The 13,096-nt window shown below is 34.1% G+C and overlaps 1 protein-coding gene across 1 annotated transcript in view; it reads left to right on the top strand.

Annotated features, from left to right (window-relative positions):
• The first annotated feature begins 9,816 nt into the window (after positions 1-9,816).
• Positions 9,817-13,096, top strand: part of crtc1b (CREB regulated transcription coactivator 1b) — a 38,079-nt gene continuing 34,799 nt past the window's right edge. Inside the window, 2 exon segments of the mRNA XM_048173077.1 lie at positions 9,817-10,050; positions 11,753-11,869. Of these exon segments, the coding sequence (XP_048029034.1) occupies positions 9,925-10,050; positions 11,753-11,869 (243 nt within the window). The 5' untranslated portion in view covers positions 9,817-9,924.

The raw sequence follows: 13,096 nt of genomic DNA, 5'->3' as shown, positions 1-13,096 counted from the left end.
TTTTATTTCAAAAACTAGGCAAGCACATTTCATTACGCACTTTAATGTTCAATCAGTGATTTAATGACTCGAATGGTGCATTCTCTGAACATGTTTTTACAAGGTATATACAGTATGTCAAGTGACTGGATCATATGTACATGGAATTACAGCACAACTTTTTTGTCATACTGTGTTGTCCTGTTGTAATTTGAATGTGAAAAAAAAAAAAAAAAAAAACTACATTCTATAAACTACCTATGGTGTTTATTTGTGCTTTTATACTATGATGCGTTTGTGATTATATTTGGTTTTTTTTCTAATTTGATTGTATAATATACATTCTAAATTGAGTTTTTTTTTTTCTAAATGTTAGAAAAAGTGGGTCTCATTCACTAATAATTGCGTAAATTATTTTGTGTTTGTACACACAGGAGAACTTCTCATGAAAAATCTCAGCCTAATTCAGAACATGTGTGCGTACACATAAATTTGTTCTAAAAAAGAACTTTCACACCAAGAACGATAAAGATAACGATATAGTTCTAAAAATCGTTCTAAATATAAAAGAATAGCAGTGTCCACACCACAGCTATAGGTTGTTTTTCAAGCACCTTATTATGATCAATATTTACGTTTTAAAGTCATGCGCCCTCTAGCTTCCGTAAAAATAATGACAGTGTCGTGTTACGTCTGTCGTCATGACGTATGACTGTTGTTACCAATCAAAATGCGTGTTCATTTAAATGCAATGTGTGGACTTTTTACACCATTTCTATTTCCATTTAGCAAAACTCATTTTTTATTAAAGCTGCAGTCCGCAACTTCTTTTTTTTTGGTTTAAAAATGATCCAAAATCAATATTTGAGCAAGTACATAACCAACCAGTGTTCAAATCGATCTCATTATCTTAGCTCGATTCACAACAGTAAGCTTCTAATAATGTTTTATAATAAGAGCGACCTGGTGGATTTCCGCGGGAAATTTGAGCATGCAGCAGTTCCTCTGTGCGTCATTACGTCACATCCGTAAACCGAAAGGAAGGAGTCCAGGCTAGTCGGTTTTATCATATGAGGATGCTGCTGGTAGCGGATCATTTATGGCAAAAGCAAAAAGCAAAAGACTTTGGACTGTGGAGTGGCTACAGAAATTGAAATCTACAGGTAACGCTAATATACACTAAATACACAGTCACGCAATGCTGATGTTGTTAACATTAACAATTTGAGAGCAAATGATAACAGTAATAATAATTTGCACGGTTTGGCGTGATCCGAGCTAAGCGATCGTTAGATTTAATCATCATTGGCAGCGCGATTTATTGTAGGCCTAATGCTTTTTACCTCAGTTAATCAGAACAAAAGTGGCTGACATGTTACTTACTTGTTCAGATGATATTTTCCAGTGAAAATTCTTATATTGGTCATACTCTCAAGACGTAGAATCTGTGATTCTGAAGTACAGTATCCACACCGGTGCGGTGACTGACAGCAAGCATTAGATTCATCCGCGCTGACGAGCTGTGCCGAGGCACAACGCACGTACAGATAACTGTTCCGCATATGACTGCAATTGCAGGTTTCAAACAAGAGATGGCGACAAAGAGGAAAAATCGCGGACTGCAGCTTTAACTACACGCCCAAACTATCTACATGTAAGGGCTTTCCACGCAACATTTCCTTCCAGCCTTTTGTCATTCTTGTCAAACATATGCCGCTCTCGCCAGATCCTCGAGCAATGCCAAGTGTGTCATTCTCAAAACCAGTTCAAACTAGAGGTCTTCACGGGTCCAAAAATTCATACCCGAACCCGAAGAGACCCGTAAATGTGCTACACGGAACCGACCCGGCCCGACTATTATTTTTAAAGTTGGACCCGAACCCGTGCAGAACCGAGAAATGCCATAAATGTACAACCCGGACCCGTCTAAGCTGGACCCGAACCCGACCGGACCCGTCTGGACCCGATTGGCACATAGGTCTATTCCACAGCAAATTGCTATTAATAAGTCAATAAACAAGTTGCGAAAATAAAACGTGTTGTCTTACCTAATATTAGGCTATAGCTTTTTCCCTTGTACCTGACTGTGATGCACTTGCCAAGAAAGTTCATCCGTTATTCCTCTCTTGCCGATTGAAATGCTTAATCCACTCATTATTCCAGCTTTAAAAGTTCACTTGCTGTCACGATGACAAATGCAACTTTGCAGTTTGCATTATTTCGTTGTATCTCGAGACTCGAGTCAACTCACATAATAAATAACTTTGAATGTTTGCCCTTTTGAACTATAATAACGATTGCTTGTTCAGTGACATATGGCCGCTGACGTTAGCATTACTTATTTGCGGTCATTTCTGTGCTTTCTGAGACGAGTCTGACCAAAACTTTAGATATAACAAGACGGCATAATGTTATTATAAAAACAGGAGAAAGAAAGTGCGCTCGCATGAGACATGCGCGTTAGCTGGAGCAACCTGAAACATAAGCTTTAAGCGTCACAGAAAACATTCGTGTGATAGTTCATATTTTGTTAATGATTTGAAATAGGCTATGTTATTTAAATGCGAATGTGCAAGGCTACAAGCAGTTCTTGAGATTTGAAGTTTGTTTGCATTACTGTTGCACACGATAGGAATAGTAAAACTCGATGATCACCGTTCGCTTGCATTAACTCCGCCCGCTCTGCTTCTGATGGCTGCGGTCACTCGTGTTTTTTCACGTTATTTCCCGGCTCATACTTTGCAAGTTACAAAACATGCACAGCGCTGACTGACTCTGAACACGGCCGGGTGATCTCCGAATCAAATCGGCTCGGGTATACACACAATGTTAATCAGACCCGGGAACCGAAGTAATAGATTAGGACCCGACCCGGACCCGGCTGAACATTTAAAATATAGTCCCGAACCCGTACGGGTCCCGGGTCCTCGGGTCTCGGGTCTTCTTTGTAGACCTCTAGTTCAAACACGTTTTATACCAGGGATGTCCCGAGAACTTCAAACTGCCTACAGCATGTCTATTACTCGACACGCATTATTTACATGCACTTTCTCAATGTTGTAGCAGTAAACCGTGAGTGAAGACAATTTTGATAACTGACATGCGCTGCTATTTCTGTTGTGTATGAGAAAATTTAAACGAGCTAAAACCAGAACGGCGCTACTCGTTTGAACTGCGCCGCATGGAGCATTGATTAACTCTGCAAAAAGACTGCGCGAGCTCAGAACAAATAGCTGCGTTCCATTCGACAGGGTCCCTACGCAGTGTTCACTGCTCCCTACTCCCTGAGCACGGTATATCAGTTGAAGTGGACTTCGCTGACAATAATCGTTAATTTGGAACGCCCTGCAAACGTCATCAAAGAAAGTCAACGACAGTGTCGCGCAGATTGATAACATAAATAAATAAATAAATAGATATTTTAATTTACTTTCGAATTTAAAATGGACTCTTAACGGATTTGAAGCTGTAACTGTCATGCCATATGAAAATAAATTCTCATTTTGTTAACTGTATGAATGTATTCTTAATCCATGGTCTCGTGCGCTTTCTTTTCCACGCACAGCCGCATAAACACTCCTGAGGTAACGTTAAATAAAATAAAATAAATTATAGAGCCTTAGCTGCTTTTCAACACTTTTACTTTATCATGTCATGTTCATAGGCCTACAATAAAATATACAAATGTAACACTCATCGCCATAACCATTCATACTTTCGTTCGTATAAAAGGTATGAATACTCAAAACCAGAGAGCCGTTAAACTCTCTCAACGGCTCTGCTTCATCGTAGTTCTGACTGGTGACGTGGTGCGCAATGACAGTTGGGTAATTTTACCTCTCTACTTCCTGTGAAGTGATGTATCGATGTTCCCTTATTCCCTATGCCATTCGCAGTACCCTTCGAACTGAACATGTTCGCTCCCTTCGAAATGGACCCTGTGAAGTCCACTTCGCAGTCCACTTACGGTCGAATGGAACGCACCTAATGTGTTTTACTCGCGGATTGGTTTCAATCACATGACCACTAAACAGCGCAGTGAGATCTAGTGAGAAGCGACAGATGCCCTGTCCAAATACCGGTCTTTGCACTTGACCACTTGTCTACTTACATGACGTATTTCCTGTATTTGGTCCAAGTATTCAAGTAGGCGTCAAGACGTGTTTATAGAACTTTTTATTATCCGATGGGACACACTTACAGTTGAGCTCAAAGCTTTACATACAACTTGCAGAATAAGCAAAAATGTTAATGATTTTAACAAAACAAGAAGGATCATGAAAATTGCATGTTATTTTTATTTAGTACTGTCCTGAATAAACTATTTCACATAATAGATGTTTACATAAAGTCCACAAGACATTGAATTCATAAAAATGACCCCGTTCAAACGTTTACATACACTGTAAAAAAAAATCCCAGTAAAATTTACGGTAAAAAAACGGCAGCTGTGGTTGCCAGAACTTTACCGTAAAAAATACAGTAGCAACGTAAAAAAAATCTCTTAAATTTACGGTAAAATAAGTATTTCATTAACTGATAAATGTTAATTTACCAACCTAATGAAGTACTAATATGTTTTGTACCTTTATAATACACTGACAGTCACCAATCACAGTGGTGATAAGAGTCACATGATGAATCAAAGTTCATCACAAGCAGCTTTTCCACAAGTTGAGAAGGACAACACTAACATATAGAAGGTGCACACAGTGTCATTCACACACACTAAACACCATCATGGTAACATGCTTAAAATTTAAAAAATGCAATAAACATTAATTTAACAACATTAGATGTAACATAAAACCCTAATGTACATAACTGATTAGAAAAAAATGAGAAAAACTAAGAAGAAACAGAGTTATTTCAACGAAAATATATCAAATGTGAATTGTCACGCAGGGAATTGTGGGAATGTCAATTTACGGTTTTTCACTGTAAATTTTACAATGAATTGTTATTTTTCACTTCCAAAAACTGTGAATTTAATGGTATTTTACCGTAAAATTACATTAAATGTACCGTTAGATCTATTACAGTTATTCATCGTATATAGTACGGAAACTTTCTGTAAACCAATTGACAGTTTTTCACCGCAGCATTTTTACAGTCATTTTTTACAGTGTATCCTTGATTCTCAATACTGTGTGTGGTTACCTGATGATCCACGACTGTTTTTGTGTTTTGTGATGGTTGTTCATGAGTCTCTTGTTTGTTCTGAGCAGTTAAACTGAGCTCTGTTCTTCAGAAAAATCCTCCAGCTCCTGCAGATTCTTCAGTTTTCCAGCATTTTCTGCATATTTGAACCCTTTCCAGCAGTGACTGAATAATTTGAGATGAGATCCATCTTTTCACACTGTGGACAACTGAGGGACTCAAACACAACTATTAAAAAAGGTTCAAACACTCACTGATGCTCCAGAAAAAAACATGCATATGCATTAAGAGTCGGGGGTGAGAACCTTTGAACAAAGAAGTTGATGTGCAATTTTTTCTTATTTTAGTTTAAAGATCATATTTTTCCATTTAATACTGCCCTTTGGAAGCTATAAACAATACTTGCATGTTTCCCAGAAGACAAAAAAGTACAATTTATCCAGTTTATTCAATTCAAAAAGTTTACATCCCTGACTCTTAATGCATCGTGTTTCCTTCTGGAGCATCAGTGAATGTTTGAACCTTTTTAAATAGTTGTGTTTGAGTCCCTCAGTTGCAAAAGATATGCAATATGCAAAAGATGCTGGAAAAATGAAGAATCTGCAGGAGCTGGAGGATTTTTCTGAAGAACAGAGCTCAGTTTAACTGCTCAGGACAAACAAGAGACTCATGAACAACCATCACAGAACACACAAACAGTCGTGGATCATCAGGTAGTATTAAGAAACAAGGGTATGTAAACTTTTGAACGGGGTCTTTTTTATAAATTCAGCTAAATTTTGTCTTGTGGACTATGTAAATATTATGTGAAATAGTTTATTCAGGACATTACTAAACAAAATATAACATGCAATTTTCATAATCCTTCTTATTTTGTTAAAATGATTAACATTTTTGCATATTCTGCAAGGGTTATGTAAAGACCACAAGTTTGAATATTTGGACATGGCAAAAGTGTTGGTGCTGCGATACAAACCTCATCTCCTGGTGATTAAAAGTAGTTTAAATGCTGACTTTCTCAACAACACTGATGTGGAAAATAAGAGAAACACTGTGCCACAATGATTGTGCTCAACTCATAAAATCACCAACATTTACCATGAATTTACTGTAGGAACACTAATTGTGCACTCAAAAAAAAAAAAAAAAAAAAAATTCAGGAACAAGGGAATGGATCATTTCAGTTTATGTGATTCGTATTCATAAATTAATATATATATATATATATATATATATATATATATATATATATATATATATATATATACAGTACAGTCCAAAAGTTTGGAACCACTAAGATTTTTAATGTTTTTAAAAGAAGTTTCGTCTGCTCACCAAGGCTACATTTATTTAATTAAAAATACAGTAAAAAACAGTAATAATGTGAAATATTATTACAATTTAAAATAACTGTTTTCTATTTGAATATATTTGACAAAGTAATTTATTCCTGTGATGCAAAGCTGAATTTTTCAGCATCGTTACTCCAGTCTTCAGTGTCACATGATCCTTCAGAAATCATTCTAATATGCTGATTTGCTGCTCAAGAAACATTTATGATTATTATCAATGTTGAAAACAGTTGTGTACTTTTTTTTTCAGGATTCCTTGATGAATAGAAAGTTCAAAAGAACAGCATTTATCTGAAATACAAAGCTTCTGTAGCATTATACACTACCGTTCAAAAGTTTGGGGTCAGTAAGAATTTTTATTTTTATTTTTTTGAAAAGAAATTAAAGAAATGAATACTTTTATTCAGCAAGGATGCATTAAATCAATCAAAAGTGGCAGTAAAGACATTTATAATGTTACAAAAGATTAGATTTCAGATAAACACTGTTCTTTTGAACTTTCTATTCATCAAATAATCCTGAAAAAAAATATTGTACACAAATATTTTGTACAATTGTACACATTAAATGTTTCTTGAGCAGCAGATCAGCATATCAGAATGATTTCTGAAGGATCATGTGACACTGAAGACTGGAGTAATGATGCTGAAAATTCAGCTTTGATCACAGGAATAAATTACTTTGTCAAATATATTTAAATAGAAAACAGTTATTTTAAATTGTAATAATATTTCACAATATTACTGTTTTTTACTGTATTTTTAATTAAATAAATGTAGCCTTGGTGAGCAGATGAAACTTTATACTGTACTGTATATGGAATTTTACTATACAATTTTAAAAAAGGCTTACAATTTGTATTGTGGCAGAAATTTTCATATTGAATTTATATTTATTATATTATTAATGTAGACATATTAAATGTATTAAAGGAGTAGCTCTAATAAAATATAGGTCAAATTACAGAAATTTTAGTAAGAAGCTATAGCAGTTTTGTGCATTTGTATTTTATACTATATTGTTTATAGACTAAATACCATAAAGCCATTAGATAGCCTAGCATAGAAACCATATTGTTTTTTTGTTTGTTTGTTTTTTTGTGAGATGCCATGTGTGGTTTTACCTGTGGTTATCATGATCTAAATATATAGCCTACTATGGAAGGCCAATGGTTATTTTTAGTAAGAGTATAGTTCAAACTCAGTAAGAATATTTAACAAATTAGGTTGTTACATTTTTTTTTTTTTACAGATGTTAATTACATTGATTTACATCTACGTCCCGTCAAATGTGCATTTCCAAGAAACACAACATTATTAATAATTATTAATATTACATGTGTGGTGCGGTACAAATCAGGTGCTGGTGGAACGTTATGGAGCCCTGCATATTTATATATATATTTGCATTCTTAGTGAACGAGACCCATTGTTCTTTCCAACAACATACATTACATTCTGTGTATGTATACAGATAGAATTTACCATGGTTAGCCAGCAGTAAATGGCTGTCACCCTTAGCTCAGGACTAATTTACCTGCAAGATGTAAATATAAATATGGACAGCATCTTTACCAGGTCTTTACACATGAACAAATGGCCTTTATCTTATACCACAGATCAGCCTTAACCTGTTAGAAACACTTAAAGTTCTGTTTGATTCAATGTAACAAATTTTCTGGAGTTTTCTACCCAAGGAGCTTTTACATTTTTTTTTTTTTTCTTACATCCAAAAAACAATTTCAATCATTTTGTCTTTTGACTTTTTTTTCTAATTTTGATGTAGAAATGTATGTAGAAATGTATTAAATGTTTAAATGTGTGGCAAAAAAAAGAAAAAAGCTGAATGTATTTATATTGGTAGCACTTCACAGTTATGCTTTCACACATTTGGTCTTCCATGTGTTAAATTATGTTTGTGTTTTTTGTTTTTATTCGTCTGCTGTGTTTGTGACCATTACAGTGGTCTAAATAAAAAATATACACAAATGTGTTCTCAATTTTACTTGTACTACAAAAAAAAAAAAAAATTCCTTGCAAAAAGTACAGTACAGTCCAAAAGTTTGGAACCACTAAGATTTTTAATGTTTTTAAAAGAAGTTTCGTCTGCTCACCAAGGCTACATTTATTTAATTAAAAATACAGTAAAAAACAGTAATATTGTGAAATATTATTACAATTTAAAATAACTGTGTACTATTTAAATATATTTGACAAAGTAATTTATTCCTGTGATGCAAAGCTGAATTTTCAGCATCATTACTCCAGTCTTCAGTGTCACATGATCCTTCAGAAATCATTCTAATATGCTGATCTGCTGCTCAAGAAACATTTAATGTGTACAATTGTACAAAATATTTGTGTACAATATTTTTTTTCAGGATTATTTGATGAATAGAAAGTTCAAAAGAACAGTGTTTATCTGAAATCTAATCTTTTGTAACATTATAAATGTCTTTACTGCCACTTTTGATTGATTTAATGCATCCTTGCTGAATAAAAGTATTAATTTCTTTTCAAAAAAATAATTCTTACTGACCCCAAACTTTTGAACGGTAGTGTATAATGCTACAGAAGCTTTGTATTTCAGATAAATGCTGTTCTTTTGAACTTTCTATTCATCAAGGAATCCTGAAAAAAAAAGTACACAACTGTTTTCAACATTGAAAATAATCATAAATGTTTATTGAGCAGCAGATCAGCATATTAGAATGATTTCTGAAGGATCATGTGACACTGAAGACTGGAGTAACGATGCTGAAAATTCAGCTTTGCATCACAGGAATAAATTACTTTGTCAAATATATTTAAATAGTACACAGTTATTTTAAATTGTAATAATATTTCACAATATTACTGTTTTTTACTGTATTTTTAATTAAATAAATGTAGCCTTGGTGAGCAGACGAAACTTCTTTTAAAAACATTAAAAATCTTAGTGGTTCCAAACTTTTGGACTGTACTTTATATAAAGTGTTTTACTAATTATTATGTACTATTGTTATTTCTGTGTAACTTTATAGGTATTTTCTATTGCAATGTACAACAAATAAGGGGGGGGGGGGGGGGGGGGGTTGTTAAACATTAATATTTTTAATGTTTAAGTTTCTCTCAACCGCCTCCCTATTGTGAAACAACCGATTTTATAAAAAAGCAATGTCTGTTTCTAAAACATTCATCCGCATCATCACACACGCCTCTTATCATAATCAAGTATCTTATATCAACACATGAAACGAGTTCATTAAAAATTTCGGACTCGGCTAGTGAAGATCCTGGTGGGTTTGTTTGTTTGTTTTATCAATCAGGCGCTCCTCCAGTGGACTGACACTGGACTCCAATGCCCACAACTCTTCCCGTGATGATGACGCCGCCGCCGCAGCAGCGCACAACGCGTCTCACGCAACGCTCTGTGTTTTGAAGAAGAACGGAAGATGGCGACCTCAAACAATCCGCGAAAATTTAGCGAGAAAATCGCCCTGCACAACCAGAAGCAGGCGGAGGAGACCGCGGCGTTTGAGGAGGTCATGAAAGACCTGAGCATCACGCGAGCTGCACGGGTACGTGTGTCAGGACGGATGCGTGTGTCGCGGCTAAACAGCTGCTATAGCCTGTATATGATTTAAAAACACTTTTGTCGCCCGAGAGCCGATACAAATCGGCGAAGGACGATAATGATGTCCCAGGGTTTGAGCGTAACGGGAGGCCGATCGGATGCATGAGCTCAGAGATGCTGAGGATGCAGCTGGAGAGATGCTGGCATGGCCGGACAGATGTCATGCACATCTGCACAGGGACCTGTTTGGCCTTTAATGGATTGCGTCTCGGTTTATTTCTCGCTCTCGTTGTGTGTATCAGGCCACAGTACTTATGAAATAATTTAATGTCATATAGAGGAGACCGCGGCTATTGTCACATGGGCAGGTTGTCACAAAATATGTATATCAGTAGGTTTTGAGTTCAAAGTAATTGCACGTGCGCATTCTGTAGCAGTAGTTGTGTATTTTTGATGAAATCTATCCAACTAGATTTCAATATCATCATGTTTTTGGAAAGGCTGGTCAAATAAAATGCAGTAAAAAACCACAATGGGATGCATAAAGGCAATGGTAACGATATATTCAGGGTTAAAAACATAAAAACATCATTTGCAAAAACAGTTAACTCCATTTTTATTAATTCTCACAAAACATGCTTTTTTTTATTGTGAATTCCAAGTAATATCAGTCAAACTGCAGTTGGGTTGTTTTGATTAAATAATAATAACTCTAAATTAAAGTTCATTTAAAGTATGTTTTTATATATAATGTAAATATATATATATTAAAAGTTTGTTTTTTTTTAGCAAAAGCATATAACTCCAGCAGTCGTTTTTTTTTTTCATTACTTGAAACAAAATAAACACTTATGCAAGATTTTTAAAAAAAATATTGAGACCAATTTTATTTCAGCTTTTCTCATTTTTGTTAACTTGAAGTACTTAAATAAACTAAAGCGAATAAACTAGGCATATGTTTAAAAAAGCTAATAAAAATGACAAAACACGTAACACAAACAACTAAAACTTTAAATTGAAAACAGAAAATATAAAAATTCAAAATATTAAAAACTTAAATAGTATATCACTGGATAGATTTTAACATAGTAGTATTTTTCATAAATGTCAGGTCAGGGAATGTTGTCACATGTTTTATATGTTGTTATTTTAAACAAATTTTTATTATTATTATTATTGTTCCATTGTTATTTCATTTAAATTACTGATTACCTAACTTATACATAAATTGTTGAAGGTGCCTTTTTAATTTTATTTGATAGTTTTTTATACATAAAAAGTCATTCTTCTCAAATCAGTCAATAAATATTAGATTTTCATTGTGACAACTTGCCCCGTTTGTTGCCAGCATATGTTGTTTCGTTTTTTTTCCCTGTGAAATTTTCTAAACTTTTTTTTAGTCATGAAGTCAAGTTTGGCTTTTGATGATAAATATTCACTGGAGGATAATTTATGGCATTTAGCTCCGCCTCTATTGAAATACAGCCTATTATTGTGTCCCTCGGTATTGAACTTATGACATATATTAGCGTGCGTCACATAAGTTGATACCCATATTCTGTTACGTTTTATGAACTATCGCTGGTCTGCTTTTCTCATTCTTCTTTTGATAAAGTGTTTTTACTCCATGGTATCTGGTTTACTTTTCATTCATGCGCTCATTTCGTCATTCACTGCTGCTTTTCACACACTGTTATTTTGCACAGCTGCAGTTACAGAAGACCCAGTATTTGCAACTAGGCCAGAATCGAGCTCAGTGCTATGGAGGGTCACTGCCCAATGTCAATCAGATTGGAAATAGCAACACTGACCTCCCTTTTCAGGTGAGACCTTAGAAACTTCATAAGTTTTAAAACTCTGTCGTACACACCATGCTGTCACTTTATGATTGAATTTACCTTCAGATGATCTAATCACACGTTCATAAACATCCTAACTGGATAAACTCATAGTGCATTAGATGGGTCATTCCTCTTATGCAGTACCTTTTCAACTGTATAACTTAAAAAAAAGGGGAAAAAAAATGAATATGCTTGTGAAGTATTCTGGTCAAGCTTAGACACTTTGAGACATGATTGACATAATAACTAGTCATTAGTCATTACTCAGTGAGATATTGAGCGTTAGTGTCTTTTATGTTTACATTGTATATATTGTAGTGCTGTCAATCGATTAAAAAATAACTAATTAATTGCACATTTTTGTGTAGTCGTGATTAATCACACCTTACATTATTTTTTTTTAATATATATTTTATATTGTAATACTTTCACATTGAATCTCCAAAATAATGTAGAAACAAAATAAAGACAATATATTTAAAATATTTGTTGAATGGTGTCTTTTTAACTAAGCATTATGAATGAAGACCAGTCTGAGACTGATGTCTCTATTAAATGGATTTTTTTTTTTCTCTTTAAGAAACAACTTTTAATTTAGGGTGAACTTAAAACAATCTTGACATAAACCCATTGTAATAAAATGTCACATTTAGCTGTGCCTTTAATAAATCAGGGCTCAATGCTAAAGTTTTTTTCTACTTTTTCCGTTCAGATTTTTACCTGTCCTGAAATGCACAAAAAAGAAAAGAAAAAAAAAAAAGTGCTTTAAGAGTTTCAGGTAGATCTAATGTATATGAATATACAGAAATTGGATAATCAAACACTGCACAGTCTTCACTGCATAAATTATAAATTGAATATAGATTAATCCTTATTAAAATTACAAAAGTTATTCAGTCAAGAACAGTGAATTATTTTCTCTTTGTCTTTTGTTCTTTGACATTAATTACAGACAGCAGCAGGTTTATAGACCCCTTTTAATTTTTTGTGGTTGGAGCTTAAAGGTGCAATATGTAAGATTTTTGCAGTAAAATATCCAAAATCCACTAGGCCAGTGTTATATATTTTGTTCACTTGATTACTTACAATATCCCAAATGTTTCCAACTATTTGTAAATCATGAGAAAATTGCAATTTCCGGTTTTATTTTGAAGAAACCATGGAAACACCAAAGATGCTTTAATGTATTACATGTTTTAATAGACAAGA

This window comes from Megalobrama amblycephala, linkage group LG21 (genome assembly GCF_018812025.1).
Source record: "Megalobrama amblycephala isolate DHTTF-2021 linkage group LG21, ASM1881202v1, whole genome shotgun sequence".
Lineage (NCBI taxonomy): Eukaryota > Metazoa > Chordata > Actinopteri > Cypriniformes > Xenocyprididae > Megalobrama > Megalobrama amblycephala.
The sequence above is the reverse complement of the archived record's forward strand: the minus strand, read 5'-3'. Positions and strand labels throughout refer to the sequence as shown.